At 46.0% G+C, this 27,247-nt stretch overlaps 1 protein-coding gene and 1 pseudogene across 1 annotated transcript in view; one reads left to right on the plus strand and one right to left on the minus strand.

Moving 5' to 3' along the window:
• The window catches only part of FRMPD2 (FERM and PDZ domain containing 2), a 143,044-nt gene that overhangs the window by 37,969 nt on the left and 77,828 nt on the right, over nt 1-27,247 (minus strand). Inside the window, 8 exon segments of the mRNA XM_066244156.1 lie at nt 8,529-8,734; nt 18,134-18,250; nt 18,347-18,400; nt 18,403-18,450; nt 19,025-19,171; nt 20,312-20,412; nt 26,197-26,290; nt 26,293-26,406. Of these exon segments, the coding sequence (XP_066100253.1) occupies nt 8,529-8,734; nt 18,134-18,250; nt 18,347-18,400; nt 18,403-18,450; nt 19,025-19,171; nt 20,312-20,412; nt 26,197-26,290; nt 26,293-26,406 (881 nt within the window).
• LOC136313183 (ER degradation-enhancing alpha-mannosidase-like protein 1 pseudogene) lies at nt 15,513-17,168 on the plus strand (annotated as a pseudogene).

Consider the following 27,247-nt stretch of genomic DNA (forward strand, 5'->3'; position numbering starts at 1 on the left):
AAACAAAATAAAGCAAAAAAAAAAAAAAAAGAGGAGAGAGTGAGAGTTAAGTGTTTTGGAGTATAACCTTAAAGGAGGGTGAGGATGAAGAAGAGAAATAAAATGTAACACTCATGAGTAGTGTAGTTCAAGAAAAGGGAAGCATAAGATGGACAGAGAATAGAAGGACCGAGGTGGAGGAAATAGAAATAATAATAATAAAGGCAATAAGATAGGAGAAACAAACAACAACAAGAAAAAAATTAGTGGAACAAGTTGTAAAGTCTGTGGATTTTTCTTGATTTTGAGAGGTTAACTTCTTCCTTTTTCTTTTCTCTCCCTCTTCCTGGTCGGTGACTCTGTACCCCAGGCTCTGCCCCTGTGTCACTCTTAGGTAGGGATTTGCAGTTGATGGGATTCTATGGCAATGTCATATAATTGGCTTTAGTCTTGCTGGTAGTCAAGGCTTCTTGGCGTTTGCAGGGTCCAACAATGAGAGAGTTTGCTTTCCTGGAGTCTCTCTCCTAGTCCCCCCTTCCTGAATTAGCAGCCTGGTGATCCAGCTATAAGGCTGCAACTGCTTCTGCCTGGGGAGTAAGAGGCTCAAAGAGCTGGGAAATCCCCACTCTATCCCCACTCAGCGCAAGGCTTTGGGAAAGTCTCTGGCAGTCAGAGCCTCCAGTGTAATCAGGCAGGGGTGGGAGTCACTTGTTGTCAAGGTGATTGTTTAGCGCCTAGCATTCAGTTGGACCACTCAACCCAGGCTTTCCACACTTTGTAGCCTGTTTTGCCTGGGAAGAAAAGGCACTAGTCTCTGCTTGCGACTAGTGTAGTATAGATCTTATTATCTGCCAAGTCCCTCTTGTTAGCGTTTATCCCTGAATATGGAGGCTCTATCAATCAGAAGTTGCCCCCGCCCCTTTAGCGAGAGGCACTAAAAAATATCACGCCTCTTGTCTTGGATCGCTGAACTGAGAGAGATCTTATCAATTAGAACCTGTGGGTGCGCAGATTTCATGGGTTAAGCTAATTTCAGTGATTGGGTCTGCAGCTGTTCTCCCGAAGGTACTTCAGGCTGCCTGAGCGCCCCTCCCCCAACGCTTGATTGTTAGCTTGAATGGCTGGGTTAGGTGCTCCGCCCATGGAGAGAATCTCCCAAGTAGGGAAGACTGCTCTGGCGCCTCTCCCGCTAGCCCCGCTGCTGGCGGCTGGGGCGCACCAGGCGCAGGATATTGGGGCACCCTGGGTGTGCGGGCCAGTAGGGCGCTCTGGGCGCATGGAATGCCCAGGGCACCGGTGGCTGGGGACTCTCACTCGCAGTGGGCGGGCCGCTGGGAACGTTAGCGTTGCTCGATCTGCAACCGGACTGGGCGCGCGCTGGCGGCTGCTCGCCGCTCCCGAGTGTGGGCCGACTCACCGCAGGCGCACTTTCTCCACGGCTCCCGAGTGTGGGCGGTACTCGCTCTGCAACCGGACCGGGCGCGCAACGGCAGCTGCTCGCCGCTCCCAAGTGTGGGCCGACTCACCACAGGCGCAGTTTCTCCGCGGCTCCTGAGTGTGGGCGGTACTCGCTCTGCAACTGGACCGGGCGCGCAATGGCGGCTGCTCGCCGCTCCCGAGTGTGGGCCGACTCACCGCAGGCGCACTTTCTCCACAGCTCCCGAGTGTGGGCGGTACTCGCTCTGCAACTGGACCGGGCGCGCAACGGCGGCTGCTCGCCGCTCCCGAGTGTGGGCTGACTCACCACAGGTGCACTTTCTCCGCGGCTTGAATGAACGTCCCTGCGGTAGCTTCCTCTACACCCTCGTTTCTCAGATTCAAGTGATAACAGTCCTTTCACTTTCAGTTTGTGTGGAACTCCGGAATGCTTTGAGGATAAATTTTTCTGTTTCTAGTTGATAAATTTGTTGTGATTTTGGGGAGATCTGTCGGACGCGCTGCTCACGGCGCCATTTTCGTGACGTCACTCCCTTGGGTCCTGTTTTCTTATCCACGCAGCTACCCTATGTCTTTTGATTGGATCATTTAATCCATTTACATTTAAGGTTATTATTGATATGTAGTTGTTTATTGCCATTTTCTTCTTTAAAGGTGTATTCCTTTTTTTTTTTTTTTTTTTGCTGTATTCTTTTCCCACTTTGATCTCTTTACACCAGGCCCCTTAATATTTCCTGCAGCATTGGTTTGGTTGTAATAAATTCCTTGAGTTGTTTTTTGTCTGGGAAGCTTTTTATTTCTCCTTAGATTTTAAACGATAGCCTTGCTGGATAAAGTAGTCTTGGTTGTAGGTTCTTGTTCTGCATTACTTTGAATATTTCTTGCCATTCCCTTCTGGCCTCAAGTGTTTCTGTTGAGAAGTCAGATGTCATCCTTATGGGGGCTCCTTTGTAGGTGATAACTTTTTTTTCTCTTGCAGCTTTTAATATTTTCTCTTTATTGCTTAGCTTTGGTATTTTAATTATGATGTGTCTTGGTGTAGGTTTCTTTGGGTTTCTCTTTAATGGAGTCCTCTGTGCTTCTTGGATTTGTGAGAATTTCTCTTGCATTAATTTAGGGAAGTTTTCAGCTATGATATGATTGAACAAAGTCTCTATCCCTTGTTCTTTTTCTTTTTCTTCAGGAACCCCTATGATGTGGATGTTATTTCTCTTCATGTTGTCACAGAGCTCTCTAAGAGTTTCCTCTGACTTTTTGAGTCTTTTTTCTCTTTTATTCTCTGCTTTCATGCCTTCATTCCAGTTTTCCTCTAACTCGCTGATTTGATCCTCTGCTCTATCTATCCTGTTTTTAATTCCTTCCCTTGTGGTATTTATTTCTGATATTGTATTTGTCGTCTCCAACTGATTCTTTTTTATACTTGCTATTTCTTTATTTAGGTTTTCAAACTGCCCCTCCATTGTTGTTCTAAGATCCCTAAGCATCCTTACAATCATTATTTTGAACTCTGCATCTGGAAGTTTGGTTATTTCCATATCACTCAGTTCATCTCTCAAAGGTGTGTCTTGTGGTTTCATTTGGATTGCACTCCTTTGTCTTCTCATCCTCTTTTTTTTGTTGTTTTATTTGTAGAGTTGGTTGAGTCTAGGCTTGGTGTTGTCTGCCTCCAGTTTTCAGTTGTGTTATTTCTAGGTCTTCTTGGGTTTGTATCAGCTGTTATCTGTAATCCACTTTCGGATTTGGGCAGCTTTGAAGTCTTGATTTGTTTGTTTTCTTAACAGGTGATAGTCTTGTTTACTGATCTCAGCAGGGGGCTTCCTTGAAACTGTATCCAGGAATGCTGTGGGTGTAACGTGAGACTCTGAAGGCCTCTTTAGCCAGCTAGATTCACTGGGGGCAGGGTGTTTTCTCAGCTTCAGTAGGGGGTGGTGTATCTCAGATCTCCATGGAGACCTGAATTACTGCCCCTCCTCCCCACTTCTTGTTTTCAGCTGTGTCTTGTTGCGCTGATTGGAGCTGGAGAGATGTCCGGAGGTCTCTGATCCGGAAGCACTTCAGCTCTGTTTTGTGAAAGGTTCAGTCCCTCCCCCAGCTATGGCCGCCTCCAGCATGGATGAGTCAGCCCTTTTAGCTCCTCTCCTGCATTCCTTATTCCCTCACAGTCTGTCCCTCTTCCTGTCCTCTCCACCTGGGAGATAAGCTGGTCCTTTCAATGCACCTCGCTCTCTGGTCGCCAGGCAAGTGGCTGTGAGCAGTAGTTTCTGCTCCCCTCCCTCCGAGATCCTCTCTGGGCTCTCAGCCCCACCCTACCCCCTTTGTTCCGGCAAGCAGAGGAGGTTTAGGGGCTCCCTACCAGGACTCCTGTGATTTCCTCTTTGCTCCTTGGTTTTTGAGAGCCGTTCTTGCAGTTCAGAGTTGGTTTTTCATGCTGATTTTTCCTAAATTGATTTGTATTCCAGTTTGGTGGTGAGAGCTGGGTGTCTGTGCATCCGCCTACTCTGCTGCCATCTTTTTCTCCCATAAGGTGGGGGGAGAGACTTTTATTGAACTGTGTTCAGAAGACGGGGCAACAGATACTCCCACTTTCTGTCTTATCTGCTCCTTTTGTTTAGCTGTTTCCTAGTCCACCATGTTGGAAAACATAATTAGCCCTGGCTAGATAATTCTGTTGGTTAGAGCACTGTCCCAAAGCAGAGACGTTGCCAGTTCGAGCCTCAGTCAGGACACATACAGGAGTATATCGATGGTCCTATCTTTCTCTCTCCTTCCCTTTTTCACTAAGGTCAATAAATAAAAATTTTTTTTAATTAAAAAAAATGAGAGGAGAGCAGAGAAAGGCCAGGTGGAGGAGAGGGGAAGCAGCCAAAATGGCTGAGTGAAAAAAAAATTTTTTTTAATGAAAAGAAAGCACAATTAACAAATAGAAAACTAAACAACTTAAAGTAAGTTTTAAAAAATTATCAATTCAACAGAAGCCCTCTAGGCCCCACTTTCTATAAAAGGGTCTGGATTTGCATCCCAGCTCAGTTCCCTGAGAAACCACGGGCATGTTCCTTTTCTCTGTGTTTCAGGCACCCCACCTGTAAAAGGGGTAAAGATAGCAATTATCTCATAGTCTCGTCATGAGGCTTACACGAGATAATACATCCAAGTGTGCAGGTCCCTTCCTGACACATGGCTAAGCACTCAATAAATGTCCACTGTTTGTATTATTCTCTTGTTGGCCCTGCATCTGGCTCTTCATGCAGCACACTGTCCAGGTGAGCACCATGGCCAATCAGGAGAAAGCTAATATTAAAAAAAAAAAAGCTAACATTCTTAAAGCCCTTCTGCAAACCAGATCCTGAGCACTTTTGTCTCTCCCGCTCTCTGAAGAGGCATCATTACCTCTACTACAAAAGATAAAAATGAGGTTGAAAGCTTCCAGTCAAGATGGCAGAGTAGGTAGACACAGTAGTTGCATCCTCCCACAACCACATCAGAATTGCCACTAAGCCACAGAATAACCATCATTCAGAATCCCCTGAAATCTAGCTGAACAGAAGTCCTACGACAAAGGCTATGAAGAAGTCACATTGAGACTGGTGGGTGGGATGGAGATGCGGAAGAGGCTGGTCCTTGGTCCTAACCCACCTGTGGCAATCAAAAACTGGGAAGGATATCTTGGCTGTAGAGGTCTCCCCTTAGGAACCAGGGGTCTCAGCCCTACCTGCTATATCGTCCCTAGTCCAAGGTTACAGTGCTGGGAAAAGAAGTCTCCATAATTCTGGCTGTGAAAACCATTGGGGACTGTGGCTGAAGTAAATGGGGCAGGGGACGGCTGGGGCCCCAGGTGTTCCACTTAAAGAGCCCAGGCACTGACTAACCCAGACTCTCTCTCTCTCTCTCTCTCTGAGCTCCATCCCTGGGGCAGCAGCTCGAAAGGTGCCTTGGACCTATGAACTGAATTGTCTGGCTTTGGACCATGGGCTGGAAGAGCAGCTTTTTTCCACACAGAAGCGCTGTCAGAAGTAGTGACAGTTTCTTTGCTGATCCTTCCTCCCCCAGAGCCAGCAGACAGGTGGGCATCATATCTGAGTCTCCATCAACCTGGCTAACACTGTTCACCCCATGCTGGTGGGTGATTCCCTCAGGCCCTGCCCCACACAAATTTTGGGCCCTCCCAAGCCCCTCCTGTGACATCTTAGGACAAGCAGTGCAGGCCACCAGCCATGAAAACTGAGTGCATCCAGTACATGGCTGGGGGAAAAAAGATAAACAACCGTTAGAAATGAAGCAATATTTTCCACTGAACTCTATGTACCCAGATCAAGGAAGCCCCTACCCTAGAGACTTAGCCAAGAACAAGGTCAGCTAATCGCACCTCTTCCGCCCTTGTAAACGCTGCTTGCTTGCTCAGCCTAGATAGCCGCCCTATAAAAAGGAGCCATTTTAGAAGCTCAGGGCTGCAGTGTTCCCTTGCGTGGGTTGCCTGCAATCCCTGAGCAGGTTTGCAATAAAACTTATAAAATTCACTTTGGGTTTGCTGTCTCCTGGGATGTAACACCTCCCAGTGGCTTTCATACAAACACCCTGTCTTGCTCAATGCTTCAGACTTTCCTAAAACCTCTCAAACAAGCATCATCTGGCTATGGAGTGCCCAACACCTTCTGCTAAGTGGCTTCAGTACAGAACTAGCAACAGTGGGCCTTGGTTTACAGCTTGCCCTCTCCTAGGCATCTCCAGGCCTAGCACAGTAGCAGCCATCTGGAGATCACTTTGTATCTCATGCCAGGTGGCTCCAGACAGGGCACAGGTGGCAACTGAACATGACCTACATTTTCGGGGAATCTACAGAGCCAATGCACACAATAGACAAATTCAGACCATACTGAAGCACCAGCCAACCATCTCCATGAGTGACACACTCAACGGGTGGACCTGGAGAACACCTGAGGTCTGCTTACGTGAGTTCTGCTCTGTGGGGTCAGCCCCTGCAGAGCAGATTCTCCACAACAGTCATGGCCAGTCCTCACAGCCTATGTATGAATCACTCCCACGATGTACCAACAGCAATCAAGGCTCAACTACAACAGGAGGATGTACACAGCCCACACTGAAAGAGAAGGGGCACATCTGGAGCACCCAGCACAGGTGACCTTGGAAACTGCACCACTGGGCCCTGCAGGATACCTACTATATAAAGCCTCTCTACCAAGATGGGTAAGTGTAGCAGCTCCACCTGATATATAGAAACAAACACAGAGAAACAGTCAGAATGAGGAGATAAACAAACATGACCCAAATGAAAGAACAGAACAAAACTCCAGAGAAAGAACTAAACAAAATGGAGACAAGCAATCTACCAGATGCAGAGTTCAAAACCCTGGTTATAAGGATGCTCAATGAAATTATGGAATAAGTAGAGAAACTTAGTGACGCCCCTGGCTAGAACAGTAGGTGCTGTGACCTTCCCCTAGTCTGATGAGGGAAGGAGGGCAGGGCTGACAGAACCTAGAGAGCAGTTCTATGGCAAAGCGTGCTCTGCAGTGAAAGGGACACAGCCAATCCAAGCACAGGCAGAGAGTGACAAGCCGTCCTCACTCATCCTCCCACGGCAGGCTTCTACTGAGGTATAAAATAATAGGAAAAAATATATATCTGTTCCTCATTGCTGGCAAAGAGGTCCTTAAACCCTTGCAATTTCTTAAGTGATGAGAGACTAAGAGCTTCTTTTGTCTTAATATTTGATCTTTCACCCTGATTCCTGACAGAGCTCTTAAATCCCGTGAAATTTCTCGGGTGATAGAAATAGCTTTTGATCTAGAGAGAGGACTATTGGTGGGCTCCTAGATAGCTTCTGGGTGGTAGATGGTCACCAGCATGACCAAACCATGTTCATAAGCTTAGAACTTTCTACCCTGCCCCAGCCCCCATGCTCTGGAGACAGGAGATTGAGCTAATGATAATGGATCATGCATGCCTATGTGACTAAGCCTCCATTAAAATTCCAAAAGTATGAGGTTCATAGAGCGTCCACATTGGCAAACACATCTATGTGCCAGGAGAAGGCACATCCAATTCCACGTGGGCGAAAGTGTCTGCTCCTGGGACCCTCCAGACTTCGCTCTATGCATCTTTTCATCTGGCTGCTAACTCTTACCCTTTCAAATACTCTAATAAATTGCCAACAGCAAGTAAACTATTTATCTGGGTTCTGTGAGCTGTTATAGGAAGTTGTTAAACCTAAGAAAGAGGTTTGCAGGAACCTCAGTTTGCAGCAAGTTAGACCGAAGTGTGGGGAACTACTCATAGTTGGTGTCTGAAGTGGGGGCAGTCTCGTGGAGCTTAGTTATTAACCTGTGGGATATGCTGCTAACTCTAGGCAGCCAGTGTCAGAGTGGCGTGGCATGGACAGCCCATACAGGTGATGTCCCAAGTGTTAATAGCGGGGAGGAATGTGAGAGTAAGGCAAGCAGGTAGTTTCTAGACACAGGGCTGCTCCTGGTCCGAGACAACTAGAAAGCAGAGGAGGACACAGGCCATAAATGTCAGCTTCACAGGGCACAGAGCAAAAGAAAAAAATGTCTGGAGAAAAGGGTAAAAGAGGGCCATTCGAACCCACATTCAAAGAGACACAGCTTGGAGGGTGGTGGTTCTGGGGCTGAAACACGGGCTCTCTAAGCCAAAGTCAGCCTGGTCTTCTTCCTCCTTGTTTGGTTATGGTTGTCAAGAGCCAATCCACTTAGCTGAAGCTTCAGGACCAACTAGAGGCAAAGAATATGAGCTGCCTAGTTGTACAAGCATTACCCTTGGCAGCAACCAACGCTATTACCAGTAACTATTGTAATTATTGACGAAGAACACAGAAGGCTAAATCACTGAGCCTATGGTCCAGGCACTGTGCTGAGAGCTTTGCCTTTTCCCCTTTATATTCTTCTCAACCATACAGTACAAACATTTATTTTCATTTTATAAATGAGAGATCTGAGGGGCTAGAGAGATTCAATAACCTTTACCCACCCAATATGGTAAATACAGAGCAAAGAGAAACTTTGAAGCCAGGGTCGCTGGGCTCCACAACCTGCTCTCTTTCCACCAAGTTCTAGAGAGTGAACCATAAGTACAATTACCTTTAATGGGGGAGTCCTTGGCTGAGACCTCCACCTAGACAGCAAGCTCTAAGTTCCAGCCACATCTATTTCTTTAATATTTCTCTCCTGGTCTTACGTGTGTAATGAAAAACTTCCGTGTTGGCTGTTGCTCAGGTTGTCTATAGAAAAGACCCCAGAATTGGCCAGGTTATTCTTCTTTTCAGTTAAGGTATTTCCAAGAACACCTACACAAACAAGCGAAGAAGAGGTCAACAGCTTGGAAAAGCTCATATCTCAATGGCATCTCCCAGCGGGGGGCTGCAGGTTCACCCATGACGAGAAAGATCTTTTATAGCTGCTGGGAATTATGTGAGTTTAGCACCTTGTGAAGGATGATGCATGTAGAATAAAGAAAGGGAAGATGCTGAGTGTGACTCAGAAAGCTACATAGAGCTTTGCAACACAACTATAAAAACACAGGAGCAATGGAGGGTTAATAATGCCAGTGCCCTCTGATTAAGCTCTTGCTACTTGTGTGTACACATACACACACACATACACGCACACATACACCTTTCCATCTTTTCAACATCTGCACCAGGAAGGTGTTATCCCAGTTCAGTTATGAGAAAGTAAGGTCAAAAAACATTAAGTAGCTTTCACAAGATCCCACAAACAGCATGTGCTGATGCTCTTAAAGCCAGCCTCTTCTGGAGCCCCTGCTGAGCCAACCTGCAACCACCATGTGATTCAAATACAAATGTGTCAGGCCCTTTGGGGGGATTTGATAATAGCCAGATGATGAATTCCCTGTGGGTGAAGGCTGGGCCACCAAGTCCTATGTACCCCATGTCTGAACCTTAAGCTGGCACAGAACAGAGAATAAGACATTAGGCTGGAAACCAAAAGGGTTTTTAGTACCTCGGGACATCAGTTTCCTTACACCTGAAGTAAAGATAGTATCAGCTACCTTATAGGGCTGGTGAGACTTAGAGGTTATATAGAGAGATTTTTAGACGTAGAGAGAGAGGTAAGGAGAAATTACAGGTAGAGCCTCAATAAATATATTGACTATCAGTATGTTAATGTTAGCTGCTCAACAAATATATGTGGGTACAAGGCATAGTAGTCAGATTTTCTTTAGATCTGGATATGGAAACGTATAAGTAGGCTTCCTACTATTGATACAGACACATTAGCACCCAGAGACATGCCCAAACTCACATGCTGAATTAACTTACTTTACTGAATTAGATTTGAAGTTATTCAAATCTAAAGTCATTCAGTATATAATGGTAGGGCCACTGTTCTGTAATACCTTGCTCCTGGCCATTTTATTCACAGATTCCACTGTCCTTCTGCCAATGTTGCAAGCATCTGTTCATTTTCTTCCACAGCCTTCATGAGAAATGAAGACAGGACTTACGGCAATTAAGCAGTCAGGCTGTGCAACTTGTATCTTGCCTAATACAATCTAGGAGAAATTCTGTGTTACTAAAACTCAATCTGTTGTAGACAGCAATGGCTGCTCACAAGGAGAATGATGTCTTGTCCCTGACCTCCAATCCAGACCTCCTGCCCCAAAAGCAGCCTAAGCAGGTGGACGTTCATGGCGATCAAGCCTCTGCCTACAATGACCCAGCCAGTATCACCATGGAGAAGTCTTCCCCCAGCAGTGATAGAAGTTGTGTAAGGAACTCCAGCTGTGATATGGCAATTTCACCAAACGGTGCCTGGGGACCTGCAGTGAGAGGACATTTAATCCATAAGCATTGTGAGAAACTCATTGTCCTAAATTCTAACAGAAGACCATGGTTTGAATTTTGAACTGAAGCCCATGGCTCTCTACATCAAAGTCAGTCTTGTCTTCTTCCTCGAGTGGTTGTCAAGAGCAAAGCTACTTAGTTGCAGCTTGAGGACAAGAATGTGAGATGCCTAGTTGTCCGTGATTGTTGGCACATAAATTTGTAAAATGTGATTTTTATGTTTGTTTGCTTGGGGGCTGGGCAGCATCAGGTAACTGTGGTCTGTGAAATTTCAAATTACTTTCCTGCTTGGGAAAGGCCATTGTTTTGTTAAAGTTTGCTGGAGGAGAAGTTTTTGCCCCAGAAAGTTTTGAAAAGAAAGAGAAGCCATGTTTTGCAGAGAAAGGAAAAGCCATGTTTGCAGAGTGAGAGCAGAGGGAATGCAGAGTGCTGAAGGAGAAGCCATGTTGGCAGAGTGAGAGCAGAGGGAAGGCAGAGTGCTGAAGGAGAAGCCATGTTGGCAGAGTGAGAGCAGAGGGAAGGCAGAGTGCTGAGGGAGAAGCCATGTTGGCAGAGTGAGCAGCAGAGTGCTGAGGAGAAGCCATGTTGGCAGAGTGAGAGCAGAGGGAAGGCAGAGTGCTGAGGGAGAAGCCATGTTGGCAGAGTGAGAGCAGAGGGAAGGCAGAGTGCTGAGGAGAAGCCATGTTGGCAGAGTGAGAGCAGAGGGAAGGCAGAGTGCTGGAGAAGAAGCCATGTTGGCAGAGTGAGAGCAGAGGGAAGGCAGAGTGCTGGAGAAGAAGCCATGTTGGCAGAGTGAGAGCAGAGGGAAGGCAGAGTGCTGGAGGAGAAGCCATGTTGGCAGAGTGAGAGCAGAGGGAAGGCAGAGTGCTTGAGGGAGAAGCCATGTTGGCAGAGTGAGAGCAGAGGGAAGGCAGAGTGCTGGAGAAGAAGCCATGTTGGCAGAGTGAGAGCAGAGGGAAGGCAGAGTGCTGGAGAAGAAGCCATGTTGGCAGAGTGAGAGCAGAGGGAAGGCAGAGTGCTGGAGAAGAAGCCATGTTGGCAGAGTGAGAGCAGAGGGAAGGCAGAGTGCTGAGAAGAAGCCATGTTGGCAGAGTGAGAGCAGAGGGAAGGCAGAGTGCTGGAGGAGAAGCCATGTTGGCAGAGTGAGAGCAGAGGGAAGGCAGAGTGCTGAGGGAGAAGCCATGTTGGCAGAGTGAGAGCAGAGGGAAGGCAGAGTGCTGAGGAGAAGCCATGTTGGCAGAGTGAGAGCAGAGGGAAGGCAGAGTGCTGGAGAAGAAGCCATGTTGGCAGAGTGAGAGCAGAGGGAAGGCAGAGTGCTGGAGAAGAAGCCATGTTGGCAGAGTGAGAGCAGAGGGAAGGCAGAGTGCTGAAGGAGAAGCCATGTTGGCAGAGTGAGAGCAGAGGGAAGGCAGAGTGCTGAAGGAGAAGCCATGTTGGCAGAGTGAGAGCAGAGGGAAGGCAGAGTGCTGAGGGAGAAGCCATGTTGGCAGAGTGAGAGCAGAGGGAAGGCAGAGTGCTGGAGAAGAAGCCATGTAGGCAGAGTGAGAGCAGAGGGAAGGCAGAGTGCTGGAGAAGAAGCCACGTTGGCAGAGTGAGAGCAGAGGGAAGGCAGAGTGCTGAGGGAGAAGCCATGTTGGCAGAGTGAGAGCAGAGGGAAGGCAGAGTGCTGGAGAAGAAGCCATGTAGGCAGAGTGAGAGCAGAGGGAAGGCAGAGTGCTGAAGGAGAAGCCATGTTGGCAGAGTGAGAGCAGAGGGAAGGCTGAGTGCTGGAGAAGAAGCCATGTAGGCAGAGTGAGAGCAGAGGGAAGGCAGAGTGCTGAAGGAGAAGCCATGTTGGCAGAGTGAGAGCAGAGGGAATGCAGAGTGCTGAGGGAGAAGCCATGTTGGCAGAGTGAGAGCAGAGGGAATGCAGAGTGCTGAGGGAGAAGCCATATTGGCAGAGTGAGAGCAGAGGGAAGGCAGAGTGCTGGAGAAGAAGCCATGTAGGCAGAGTGAGAGCAGAGGGAAGGCAGAGTGCTGGCGAAGAAGCCATGGTGGCAGGGAAAGAGAAGGTAGACAGATGTGAAACCAGAGCTGAGGGGCTTTGGGAGCCCTGCTGAGACTGATGGGGCCTTTGATTCTAGGAGAAACTGGAGAAGATTCTCCTGGTTGTGGAACCAGAGAATGCATCAGTGGCTTTGGGAGCCCTGAGTGAAAGGGAAATATTTTCCCTGTTATTTTGCTCGTCAGCTGTTGCAAGACTTGAATAAGGGAATCGTCCACCATTTCTTGACTCCACTGGTTCTCTACCATCTGCCCGAATCCAATTAGAACTGCACGTGCATGGCTGCGCCAGCATGTCTAGTTGGCCCGACAGTGATGAACACCCTCTATCACAGAAGCCCATCTTGAACAGCACAAATGATCCCAGCACAACTGCATTATGTTTTTTGACAAAAAAAAAAAAAAAGACAGTTTTATTACTCTGCAAAATGTGGAGGGGAAAGCTAAAACATGGTGGGAAGAACCATGACAACGTTGGAAAATGCCACACAGTGAGCTGGAGCTGTGGGAGAAGCGCTGGGACAGGCCCTGGGGCAGTTCCTGCCACAGGATGAAAGGCACAGGGCTGAGGTTTCAGCTTTGCCACCTCCCATCCTCCACGGTATCTGGACCACAGGCAGCTGCAAGACCTGGGAAAGCCAACTGGTGATGATGTGAGCATGTGCAAGAGTGAGAGAGTGTGTGTGGTTTTCAGAGAGTGAGACAACAGGGTTGTCTGCACTAAAGACCTGGAAAGTGTGATGGGAATCTTTTCTCTACAGAAGGGGAAATTGTACTGTCTACAAAAGCGGGTGACATGCTCAACCTGACAAGCTTAGGGGAGGCCTGCATGGTGGCCTTGCAGACTCAGAGATCTGCAGTAACCACACAGGATAGTCTGAAATTAAATCTTTCTAACTAAAAGCAGTTCATGGTGGGTAGTCCTGTCCTAGGGAGGTGTTGTTCTCTAACAAAGGTCCATGCTCACCTTAATGGAGCCTGTCTGTGGTCTTTTACATCTATAATAATGTACCTGATAACAGGGCTTTGAAATGTAGGGGTAATCTTCTTTTTCTGCCCCTTCAGGGCAGGCATCCCACCAGAGCAAGAGCCACAAATCCCCTCATTGTTACTGTCACATTAATTAACTTAACTGTCTTATTCCTGTCTATGTAAAAGAAGTTTGAGTACATACATTTTTACTTTTATCCAATCCCGGAGATCCCCCCACCCCCGCTTTGCTTTCTCTGGCCTCCCTGATCTACCACCAATCAATTTCATGTAACCCCTTACATCTTCCTCTTTGATTCTAATGTATAAAGTACCATATTTCCCCATATATAAAATGATCTCATGTATAAGACGCACCTTAATTTTGGGGTCCGAAATTTGAAAAAACAAAAAACATATCACATGAAGTTATTGAACTCAAGTTTTATTCATCATAAAATTCATACAGCTCCTCATCAGTGTCAGAACTCCCACCCATGAACTTGTCCTCCTCTGTGTCTGAGGACGAATTGCTGTTTCCATATATAGTACTGCCTCGTCCTCAGTTCCATCTATGGCGTTTGAAAAGTCACAACCACTGTATAAGACGCTCCCAGTTTTTAGACCCCAAATTTTTTGAAAAAGGGTATGTCTATCCCTGGCTGGTTGGCTCAGCGGTAGAGCGTCGGCCTGGCGTGCGGGGGACCTGGGTTCGATTCCCGGCCAGGGCACATAGGAGAAGTGCCCATTTGCTTCTCCACACCCTCCCCTCCTTCCTCTCTGTCTCTCTCTTCCCCTCCCGCAGCCAAGGCTCCATTGGAGCAAAGATGGCCCGGGCGCTGGGGATGGCTCCTTGGCCTCTGCCCCAGGCGCTAGAGTGGCTCTGGTCGCGACAGAGCGACGCCCCGGAGGGGCAGAGCATGCCCCCTGGTGGGCAGAGCGTTGCCCCCGGTGGGCATGCCGGGTGGATCCCGGTCGGGCGCATGCGGGAGTCTGTCTGACTGTCTCTCCCCGTTTCCAGCTTCAGAAAAATACAAAAAAAAAAAGGGGGGGGTGTCTTATACATGGGGAAATATGGTAAGTGGCACAACCACCATTTGCTGGAGCATTTTCATTGAGGCTTTGCTTCCCTGCAGTTGTCAATGGTTGGCTCAAATAAGCTCATAAGAATTCTTACAGGTTTGGATGCTTCATACGTTGACAGTACAATAATTTGAACTTTGAGGAAGAAATCCATGAACCCAGATTTGTAGGCAGTGGCTGTTAAATGATAGGATCATGCAACCAAAAAGCAGCAGTGGTCCCAGGTTATGGGGAGAGAAGCAGCCGGTAACCTACCCCATTACCTCCATCACTCCCTAAACCAGACCCAAATAAACAATAATAATATTATTGTTTGATTTGGCAATTTTACTCCCTCTCATACTTATCTAAGGACTCATAAAAGCATCTTAAAAATTTTCTTAAAATAAAAACTTGTAAAGTAGTACAACCATTATGGAGGAAAGTATGGTGGTTCCTCAAAAAACTGAAAATAGAATTACCTTATGACCCAGAAATCCCTCTACTGGGTATATACCCCCAAAACTCAGAAACATTGATACGTAAAGACACATGCAACCCCATGTTCATTGCAGCAGTGTTCACAGTGGCCAGGACATGGAAACAACCAAAAAGCCCGTCAATAGATGACTGGATAAAGAAGATGTGGCACATATACACTATGGAATACTACTCAGCCATAAGAAATTATGACATCGGATCATTTACAGCAAAATGGTGGGATCTTGATAACATTATACGAAGTAAAATAAGTAAATCAGAAAAAACCAGGAACTGCATTATTCCATACGTAGGTGGGACATAAAAGTGAAACTAAGAGACATTGATAAGAGTGTGGTGGTTACGGGGGAAGGAGGGAGAGGGAGAGGGAAAGAGGGAGGGGGAGGGGCACAAAGAAAACTAGATAGAAGGTGACAGAGGACAATCTGACTTTGGGTGATGGGTATGCAACATAAGTGAACGACAAGATAACCTGGAGTTGTTATCTTTGAATATATGTATCCTGATTTATTGATGTCGCCCCATTAAAAATAAATTTAAAAAAAATAAAATAAAAACTTGACTCTATTTGTTCATCTCTAACATGCCAAGTTTTAACCAAGTAAGACTGCAGTCTTGCTATGCAAACTCAATGTTAAGGGCAGTTTCCAGTCTGTGGTGCTGCCCAGCCCACTGGGGCTACATGCTGCTGGGCAGCACCACAGGTACAGCGGAGCTACAGGGTGCCTTCTTGCCACAGCTGCGCACACAGATGGGCAACCTGGCAGGGTCATGTTGATCTTGGGCTAGGACAATTACCTGGTGCATGCTTTTCTGCAAGATAAGCTCAACCCCATCCACTGCCATGGCACAAGGCCTGATGGCAGCAGGAACCCTTTCAGTCTGAACATCAGTGACGTCCTAGAGAGCCATTCACTGGTGCTCGGTGCACTGGATACACTTGTAATAATGGGAAATTCATCTGAGTTGCAGAAAATAGTCAAGGTAGTGGTCAACACAGTTTTACGTGACAAAGATTCCACCGTCCAAGTCTTTGAGGCCACAATCAGGATCCTGAGAAGCCTCCTTTCTGCTCACAGAATAGTAACTGACTTTAAGGAGCTCTCTGGTGACATGAAAATTAAGGACTGCGATAATGAATTGTTGCACACAGCTCACAACCTGGCAGTGCGGCTCCTCCTTGTCTTTAGAAAACACCAAGACAGTAATTCCTTATCCTCGAGTGAATATAAAGACAGGTGTTCCTCCTCCTGACATGAAGGGCTAAAACTGTTCCCTCCTCGTGGATTTTGGGGTCCTGAGCCGACAGCTAGGGGATTCTACGTTTGAGTGAGTGGCCAGACATGCAGGGAAAGCCCTTTGAAACTCCAGAGCAATGACACAGAATTGTTAGACAATGTTCTCAACATCCAGATGGGCCATTGGATTGGGAAGCAGAGTGGCTTGGGTGCTAGGCTGGACCCCTACTATGAATACCTCTTGAAATCTCACATTTTTGTTGTAGAAAAAGAGGATTTAGACATGTTTAATGCTGCCTAACAGAGTATTCGAGCTACTTAAGAAGAGGTAGAAAAGCCTGTAGAGGGAGAAGGAAGCCCCCCCCAATACCCTGCTCTACATCAATATGAACAGGTTCAGTGAGCAGCTGATGAACACATGGATCAACTCTCTGCAGCCTTTTTCCCGGGCTGCAGGTCCTGATAGGAGATATGGAAGATGCCAGATGTCATCTGCCTGCGTGCCTTTCACTATGCCGTATGGAAGCAGATGGGGGCCTTGTGGAAAGGTCCAACTGGCAGCTGCAGCCTCCCAGTGTGCTCTTCCACCCACTGCACCAGAGTTGGTAAAATCTACGTACCTTCTCTACCAGGCAACCAAGAATCTCTTTTACCTTCCTGTAAGAATGGATATTCTTCAGAGTCTAGAAAAGCACAATAAAGTCAAGTGCAGAAACACCAGGCTGCACTACATCATCCACAAGTCCACAGAGGACTGACTGCATAGAGAGCTTCTTCCACAGTGAGACCTGCAAGTACTTATACCTGCTATTTGATGAGGAGAATCCAGCACACAAGTGTGGAACCAGATACATGGTTACAACTGAGGGACATAGTATGTCTTTGGACAAGCACCTTTAGGAATCAGTGTTGATGGAATTCTTTCCTGAATATGGAGGCTGAGACCCAGAGAGGAAGTCCGTGCACCAGCCTACATCTCTCGGCTAAAGAGTCATCAACTCCAGCTCCAAATACAATCGTGTTCCTGATGAGAGGAGATACTCTCTGCCCTTGAAGAGCATCTAATGTGACAGATTGGCCAGATAGTTGGCCTGATTTGATCTGTGCTCCACTGTGAGGGCCCATCTAAACCAGGACGAAACAGCTGAAGTCAGGCTATGCCCTAGTCCTGTCTGATGGTGGAGGACGATGGGAGTCTGTCTATCCACGTGCAGTAGGAATTCTACCCAGCTCCTCCTCACATGTAGTAGAGTCTTAATTACTTTACTGTGTCTCTTCTGTTCAATACAATGCCCTGTGTTTCTTAAGGGTAAAAAAAAAAGTAAAAAGAAAAGAAAGAACATTTCCCAGTCTTTTTCCCTCTTCTTCCCACCTGACTGCCACACCTAGTCTCCAACCATGCGGAGTCCTGTAGCAGCCACTTTCCATAAGGACTTGGGTGACATAAAGAACATCCTCCTTGTCATGCAAAAAGAGTGGGCAGAGAAACACACAAAGGCTGTGTCAACCATGTCTAACAAAGATCTAGAGCCACTGTTCCCATTCGTCTGGACATGTGCCATCCCCACAATTGCAGGACTTATTTATTTTGCCATTTGTCCCTTCTTTACAGGCTACTACCTTGAGGAAAACAATGCAAAGGACCTCCATGGACTCAAAGACCCAGTGCATGATGGTAAAAGTATACTCCTGAAGGCTCACCTGCTTATTTTTTTTAAGTGAGAGGAGGGGAGATAGAGAGACTCCTGCATGCACCCCAACTGGGATCTACCCCGCAACCCACCTCTGGGAGCTGATGCTCAAACCAACTGAGCTATCCTCAGCACCTGAGGCCAACATTTGGACCAACCTAGCTATCCTCAGTGCTTGGGCCAACACCAATCAAGCCACTGACTGCAAGAGGGGAAGAGAGAGAAAAGGGGCGGGGGAGAAGCAGATGGCTGCTTCTCATGTGTGCCCTGACGATGAATTGAACCCCAGAACATCCACATGCTGGGCCGACACTCTATCCATTGAGTCAATCAGCCAGGGCTTTGATAGCTTCTGAAAGCAGGTGAAGACACACCTTTTGATTGAGAAATTATTAATTCTATGCTGTTAGGAGAATTCTGAATCATTCGAAAAGCCATGTCAAAGGTGAAACCCTCCAGGCAAATGTGATTTATGGCTAGTATCTGCCCTCCTAGAAAAATAAAACATCTCAATAATACATACCATCAGAGAAATAAGAAAGAGCCATATCTTGAAGATGTGTCTCAGGCAGTTTAGAAAGGCACACCTGGTTTGATCTTTTTAGCCTTTGCAGCTGGTCCTCCAGGTACAGTCGAGGAATAAAGATTCCAGAGTCAGCTCTGCCTCCATCTTCTTCACTAGTGACAAAACCTGTAACCCAGTAATATTTAAAAAGATGATATTTGATGATTTTGCAGCACAGAGAGGTAAAGTTTAGGTCACTGGCTTGAGATCACACAGCTACCAAGTGGCATCACTGGTATTGGTACCCAGGTTTTTAACCCTCAAACAGCTCTTCCTGTTCTGCCAAGATTCGTGGGCACTGAATGTGCTCCCATAAACAACCAGAGTCAAGAAAGAATTGACTTTTAATCAAGGACTATCTCCTTGGTGTCTTGTTTCTCATGTGGTTTTAAGGGTCTTCAAATGTGGCATTTGGTAAGAGGTGAAAAAAGGATATTTCTTCCCATCACTAATAATCTACATATTCTAGAAAAAGTATGTGACATGATATTATGAGGAAAGTCTATTTCTGTCTTCTACTCAGATCCTCACGATATGCACCCCACAACTTTGTGAGGCCTAAAAGGAAAACTTGGACCCAAAAGTCCCATTGCTCTTAAAGAGAGGAAAAAGCAGAAGTGATCACTGGGGGAAAAAGACAAATTGAAAGAAGAGAAGCAGAAAAAAGGAGTAGAAAAGTAGTCAGAAAGGAAGCTGGTACACACCTCGCCTCCGCCCAGAGGGAGATACTTGGTCTCAACTGTCAGGAGCTGTCTTACTAAAACCATGTCACAGATCCAGTTCAGTGTCACATGCATGATTTCTCGATCCTGTTCAGCTGTGATGCTCATTCTCTGATTTTGTGACCCTAGAAATCAAAGCAGGGCCCCACATTGTGCTTTTCCCCTAAATTACCTGAGACCTACTACAACAGGATGAGCCTGTGCTCAGACACACACGCACACATGCACGCATGCACACACATATAACACTGAGAGTGGACAACTGAACACACCATTCTGATGAGCTCATGTGGTCAGTGCTGTCTCAGCAGGTACAGAGGCAAGGGTAGGATGGGCCATGTGACTGTTTTCTGTATGACTTACTGTAGCTGCTGTTTTTTTCTGCCTTGGTCTTGAGACAAGACAGAATTTGAGCAGAGATGTCCTGGACGACAGCAAAAACCAAAACTATAATTAGAGCACAGAGATGAGACGCCAAAGGCTTCCCCTGCTGGGCCTCTAATCAAGGGGTGGTATGGTCCCACAGCCCAGTGCAGGTGGCCGGAAGGACTTCCTCCAGCTTGGGTCTTGGAAGGAGCCCAAAGTAGAGCTGTGAGGTTGTTCTAGGCAATCCGGAGTCTTGGGACAGGCACTCTAAAGCCTAATAAGAGCATATGGAAAAATTAGCAAATGATGACCCAGCAACACCCAATGCTTTCCACATCTCTTCCTCCCCAGGGACCCTGGTGAAACCCAGCAGACAGTGTATGCTGGTGGTATTCCAGGTCCAATCCCAAGGTTTAATGTCATTGAGTATTTTTTCTAGTTCTGGGATCTCTTTGTCTTTACATTTCTTCAGGGACTTGCCCCAAAGATGATGACAGAGGGGAATGGTGTACACCCTGGGCCTGTTTTGTGATGAACATTGGGGGATTATGTTCTGGGCCTGCAAGAAGAGTTGTAACTAAAACAGATGAGGAGTTTTTCTACCACATACTCCACCACAGGTAGTGCTTTTGCTGGACCACAGTGCTGGAGAACTTCACCAACACCAGTCCCTTTTAAGTTCACAGACAGCAAGCCCATGCCAATGTGGGTGGCAAGTGCTTTTCCTGACCGAAAGTAGTTTTGAAAATAATTTTTACACAACACAAAAACAACATAATTACAAACTTTCCGGGGAAAGCTAACAAAATGGTGACAACAAGAGGTAAAGGGAGCATTGTATATAAGAGTTCCTTGACCCCAAATCTGGTCCATGACCTAGTCCACCGCCTGGCCCGTACCTGTGCACACACTTTGAACAGGCAGCTCAGAGAAAAGGTCACAAGTTATTGGCCTCTGGATCAAAGAGATGCTGTCCAGCTGCTTCTGGCCAGTGCTAGGGCTTCAGGGAAAGACAAGAACAAGAGATAAGGTGTCCCTAGGAGGCAAGTTCCTGGCATCTCTGAGCATGGCTGGTGGCCTGCAGACAGACTCTATCAAGGAGTGATCTAGTTACAAACAGTATGCCAGAAAAAAGTGCCTTTGAGGTTTTTCTTTCTTAAAGGAGACCCTTAAGTCATGCAGGCCTCCTACGAACCTCCTATTAGCTCTCCTTCTGATAGGGGATTCTTGAGTTTAAATTTTTAGCTTCAGTCACAGTCAGTAGGCTTGGCATTTAATGTTTTAAGTTTGAGTCTTAACTGATAGGCTTTGGGTTTAAGGCGTGTAACCAGATGTTGTTTCAGGAGGCCTGCAAGCAGTTAACCATTTGTTTGAATTTGTTTGTTTGCAGGACTGGAATCCACAGCAATTAACCATTTGTTTGTCAGGAGAGCTGCAATGCCATCAGAGTGTCTGAAATGCTGGACAAGACCCTGTGTCCAGGAGGCCCAGAAACAACAAACCTTTTCCCTGTGTTCAAACCCCTTACCCACCCCTTACCTCTCTTTATAAAATGGCTGGCCTGAGACAAAACGTTAAGATGGTTTTTGCTGGAAAAAACCCCTGCTATCTCTCAGATCACCAGCCATCCAAATAAAGTACCCATAAAGATTTAATCTCTGTCTCTGTTTACTGGACTTGTAAAGACAGGCATCATGAGCCAAATATCCTGGTTTCTTTTCTGGCAATCCAGAAAGGACAACTTTGGGACTCCCAGTAAGTATAAATATTTGGCTGGGAGCCCCGTTGGCAGCCTGGACAGGAGGGCCCAGGGGTGTGGATTTGCAGACCTCTTCGCAGCTGCCAAGTGAAATTAACTTAGGGACCCTCCTCCTCTGATCCCCAGTGATCTCTGTCACCTTCACTGTTCAATTACATTGCTGTGCTTTCTGGTTCAGGTTCACATCCTGGGTTATGACCGAGGTGGGTCGTCAGGTTAAGGTGCCTTTTGATTTCTGGGGTTTGGATTCACAGAGCTCTGTCTGGTAGGTTGGGGGAACAGTTGCTGTTCTTGGACACAGCCCTTTCGGGCAAATTCTGGCTGACTGGTCAGACTCTGGGACTTGGTGGACTCTGCTGGTAAGTCCCTGGTGTGCACAACAAAAAAGCCTCTGCCCTCTGTCTGGGGTTCTCTTGAACTGTCTGGGACTCCGGTCAGGTGAGTGACAAGGCCTTGTGATGCCCAGGGATCTTTTAGAGCACTCACTTCTCTGTACAGCCAGAGCACTCTAGAAGGCTAGCCAGTGAAGTGAGTATACATACAGATATGATATACTGTTCCAATTGTATAAACTCTGATAGAATAGTCTCATTCCTGCATTTAGATACCCTGGACATCATTGCTTTGAAGTATTTAAGGAACACACATTTAGATATAAATGAAACAAGATGTTGGGATTCTAAATTTGTTTCTTTGTTTTGCTTGTTTTATTTTTTAAATATTCTGTAAGGTCTGGCCATGCTGATTGACTATATCAAGCTAAAAAGCTTCTGTACAGCAAAAGAAACCATCAACAAGTAAAAAAAACATCAAGTTTCAATAAGGAGTTATTATCCAAAATACATAAAGAATTCATATAACAACAGCAGCAACAAAATCCAATTTAAAAATAGGCAGAAGACCTGAGCAGACACTTCTCCCAAGAAGACATACAAATGACCAACAGATATATGAAAAGATGCTCAACTTCACTAGCTAGTAGGAAGTGCAAATCAAAACCACAGTGAGATATTCATCACCTCACACCTGTAAAAATGGCTGTTATCAGCAAGACAGGTAACAAGAGTTGGAGAGGCTGTAAAGAAAAAGGACCCCTCATTTACTGCTGGTGTGAATGTAAACTGGTACAGCTGCTACAGAAAACACTATGGAAGCTCCTCAAAGAAAAAAGAAAAAAGAAAAATAATTAACACATGGCCCAGCAACCCCTCTTCTCAATATCCACCCAAAATTTTTAAAAACTTTCATTTGCAAAGATATATGCACCCTTATGTTCATTGCAGCATTATTCATGATGACCAAGTCATGGAGATAACTAAAACGTTGTTCGATAGATGATTAGATAAGGATGTGGTACATACATACTATGGAATATTACTCAGCCATAAGAAAAGATGACATATTGCCATTTGCAACAATGTAAATGGATCTTGAGAATATGCTAAGTAAAATAAGTCAGACAGAAAAGTCAAGAATCATACAATTTCACTCACATGTGGGATAAAAACTGAAAATGACAAAGGAACAAACATGACAAACAAACCAAAAACTCATAGATACAGACAACAGTACCATGGTTACCAGAGAGAGGCGGGTGAGGGGTGGTGCGGGGTAAAGGGGACAAACACATTGTGATGAAAGGAGACTTGCCTTTGGGTGGCAGGCACACAGTACATTATAGAGATGATGGATTATAGAACTATACACTTGAAACATATAATTTTATTAACCAATGTCACCCCAATAAATTTAATTGAAAAAAATTAAATGGGTAAGATGTTAAATTTTATGATACGTGAATTTTACTACAATTAAAATAAATTTTTAAAATGCAAATCTAAAATATGCCATTGACTGAAAAGCCTCCACAGGCTGGTCTCAGAGATGAAGGAAATGCAAGCATGTTGCTGTTGTCTGGAAGCTCATTGTTTAACGTACACACAGATACGTGCTTGTGGATATTGGGTGGAGGTTGGGTGCACTGCTTCTCAGGAAAGGTAATGAGAAGCTGGTGGCAGGCTTGGTAGAGAAGGGCAGGGAAGAGGTGTTATACCATGGTTGGCGACCCCTGCTGTCATTCTAAGAGTTGCTGAGTAAACGGCTATTTGGGAATGGCTACAAGGATGGAGCCTCATCTCTCTCATGTACATGCCTGAATGCAGTCCTACCCTTTCTGTCCTGGCTCTGGACCACTCAGTCACCTGCCCTGGGCTCTAGCCAATAGCACAGGCCCTGTGTTTGTCCCTTTTGAGAGCACCACGAGGCAGGAACTATGTCTGTCCTGCTCACTGTTGACTCCTCAGCACCTAGCCTAGGGCAGGCACACAGCAGGTGCTCAACTAATTTTTCTAGCAAGACTAATAGGGCCCTTGCTCACAGCATTCTTGCATGCCTCCCTTCTCTCTCACCCTGCTGATGTCACTTTCCCCGTGCAGCCCTCCCCAATCCACTTACTTGGAAATAACATCACCCTCTGGGTGATGCTCTGTTGTATCTGTGTCTGCCTTGGACCTTGAACTCATCCTATTCTCCTTAAGAGGGACTGTGTCTCTACCATCCCCCCTAGAGTCAAGAAAAAGGGCACCAACATTGGGACACTCACCACTGGCTCAGCCCATGTTCATTATTTTATAACACTGTTTAATTTTCACAGAGGTCTAGTGCGGTGGGTATTCTGTTATCATCACTGAACAAATGAGGAAACTGAGGCATGGGTATGTTAAATCACTTGATCTGGATCACAGAATGGGTATTGGTCATGGATTTCAAAACATTGGGCTCACTCCAGATTCTGTCTAAAGGGGATCCATGGCCAAGCCATCTTTATACTGGCCAGAGCAGAAATGCTGCATGTCTCATTCTCATCAGAGAGATCAGCAGAGCCAAAGGAAGTCAGCCCCTTGGCCCACATCACCATAGCAATGGTGGGTGCAAAGTTCTGTGTGAGCTCAGGCTAGGCTCATGCTGACAATATCCTGTCTCAAATTTGGTCCTCCTGTCCTAGACTTTCTTGTACATCTTGGGCATTCCCCATCTCCATTGCTCCCACCTTGCCCAAAAGTATAGGAGAGTTAATACCTCCCAATCAGCCATCCTCCAGAGCAGGGTGGGAACAGTGCATAAGTGTCCACCCTCCTATCCTTTGGACAACGAATTCTAGAGGCCTTCAGTGTAATCCTCCTGGAAATAAGCCCTGGATACCCACAACAACTACCTTAATGACACGGCCCACACCCCTACCCCCCATTTTGACCTTCCCTACTTCCTTGTCTCACTCTCCATGCTCACTCCTACTTTCTGAAATTACCTCCACGAAACCACCTGTACCAAAGGTATTGTCTCAGGCTGCATTTCTAGGGGCCTTCCAGATGACCAAGGACCTTAGAATTTGCTTTTCTTGTAAGTGTTAATAGTGACCTCTGAAGTGAGTTATTAAGGGTTGTAAAAAGTTGGCTTTTGCAAACTTAAGTTATAATAGCAATAGAGTTTACTGCGGACATTAATTCAGCTTTCTATTGAGAAGGCTGGCTTTCATGTAATGCCTCAGAGCCCCTAGTATGCATGCCCATTGGCAGGTCATTGGAAGTTCCACTGTCCTCGGGAATCAACACATTCTCAAGGTGACCTTGAGCCAATCACAGCTTTAGGCTTTTAAACTAAGTGCTATGAAGTACTATCACTTTGAATGACAGATTACGGATGGCCACAAATTCTTTGGTACTCCTATATCAAGAGGTGGAGTCTATATCTGCTACCCTTGACTCTGTGTTAATTTGGGACTATTTGACCAAAAGAATATGGCAGCTCCAGGCTCAGCCTTTAAAACAACTGGCAGCCTCCCCTTGGGCTCTTAGAACCCTGATCTGCCATGTAGAAGCTGGACTACCTTGCTGGAGGCACCATGTAGAGAGGGCTTGCACAGGAGTGAGAGGGGCCCCTCTGAGCTCACTGTCCCAGCTATCCCCACCATGGGGCTAGGCACCCGAGAACAGCTTTCCTGAAGCTCCCAGACCAGTCCTGCTGACTCCAGTCAACACCACCTAAAGCAGAAGACTCAGCCAGCGAAGCCACGCTTAAATTTCTAACCCAGAAATTGTGAAGTAAGGTAACACAGGAATGGTTGTTCTCAGCCATTGTGCTTTGGAGTGGTTTGCTACACAGCAATGGAACATGGACAGTTTTTGCTTCATTGTTAGAGATTTAGTGGGCAGTACACAGTGATACATATTTGCATCAACAGAATTTGGGAAAATAATTTTTAAGAATTAATCTAAAATGTCAAACTTCAGATGAATGATGCTACCCTCTTGCAGGTATATAATTCATCCAAAAAAAAAAAAAAAAAAGGTTCTTTCAGCAACCTTCATCAGTCACGCTATGCATGAATCTGTGCTATTTATATAACTTACTGTGTAAGTGTAATCCAATTTCTAGGCTATTTTTAAATTTATGAATCATTGTGTTATAATGTCAAGTTGTGTTTAGAAGCTCATTATTTTCACTTGCAAATTAAATTATAAGTAATCCATCAATAGAGAAAGTAGATGGGATAGCAGCTAGGAGTAACAGGCTTCAGGGCCAGCTGAATGTGTTAAAATCCCAAACTCTGTTTCTCCCCCTGTAGAATTGGTAGAACAATGGAAACTACTTCACAGGGCTGTGAGGGTCTGGTGATGTACACAGCTTAGAGCAGTACTTAGTTAATGATAAGACCAAGTAGGCTGATTGCAACTTATATATTTTATTCTTTCAAATTTGTACTGTCATCTGGTTCTTTCTCCACCAAAAGATAGAATAAAAGAGTAGGGAGAGGGGATGTCTGCCCTGTAGTGTTTAGCATAGACATCTCCCATAGTCAGCCTTTGAGAATCTTCTGTGGAATTAGTTGACAGGTACCCAGTGAATATATATGATAACTTCCCTTAGATATCCGGCACCCTTTAAACAAGTTTTTTAGAAGCAGATCACTCTGAAACAACAGGTACATGGTGGTGTGAACCCAGAGAACCAATGTGTCAAGCCCACCTGCCTCCAATTTCCAGTGCCCTCTCCTCCTTGCTGGTGTCCACAGCAAAGCTGTCCAATGACGTGCACGGCAGGCCTCCTGCAGGGTCCCCGGCCTGGATGTGAGCAGCGCATTTTCTGAGCATGACAATCTCTTAATCCAAGCAAGAGGCTTGGGCTGGGACAGGTGTGCACAACTCAAGTTGGCCGCTTGCCCACACTTATCATAGTCTGAAATTTGGGAGAAAAAAAGTAAATAAACACAAGAATGGTACTGGCTCCATCCCTCTGTGACAGCAACACAACCCCGGCCCCATAGTCGGCTCTCCCTCCTTTTCCTGCTACTTTTGCTCATGTGAACTTGTAGTTTCAGTGACTGGTGTGAGACCACCAAGTCTCTCTAATTAGTACCCGCTAATGAGGTATGAGAAGGAAGAAAGGATGATTGTAGTCCCCCTGAAGCTGACAGGACTCTGGTCCAAGGTTCTGATGTGTGCTAGCCCAACAGCATTCGCAGCAATGTCACCGTGCCGGCAGAGCTCACACAAAATTAACTGCCGCCATCCATTTTGCTTGCTGCCTTTACAACACTGTACTCACAAACACTGTTGTAACAAATGGACCTTCCCATTATCTGGACTCCCAAATTAGGCTTTGCCCAGTGGAATAGAATCTTCAATCTCTACAGTTTAGTTCCCTGGTAATTAAATAAAGATCAGAGTTTCTGAAATATGAATAGCCATTAGATGTGTGGAGATCCCAGCTTTGACACTCCTTCCCTCCCTTTATGTGGGAAGATGGAATAAACGATTCTAATGACGTCCCTAACTTGAGGCCATCAATGTGACCAACTCTCAGCACTTCACTACTCCTGTCGTTCATAAGACATTGGGATTTGATAGGTAGATCTTGTGAATTAACTAGGCTTTATATAAAGCTCAGTCTGTATTGTGAAAAAAGGAAAATAATGACAATATTTTGTCCATCTGCTCCCTGCTGGGACCAGGAAGGAATGTGGAGAGTGCACAGCCTCAGTTCTGTGAGCGTAAAACCTGGTGAGGTACGTCCTCTA

The sequence above is a fragment of the Saccopteryx bilineata genome, chromosome 9, assembly GCF_036850765.1.
Source record: "Saccopteryx bilineata isolate mSacBil1 chromosome 9, mSacBil1_pri_phased_curated, whole genome shotgun sequence".
Taxonomy (NCBI): domain Eukaryota; kingdom Metazoa; phylum Chordata; class Mammalia; order Chiroptera; family Emballonuridae; genus Saccopteryx; species Saccopteryx bilineata.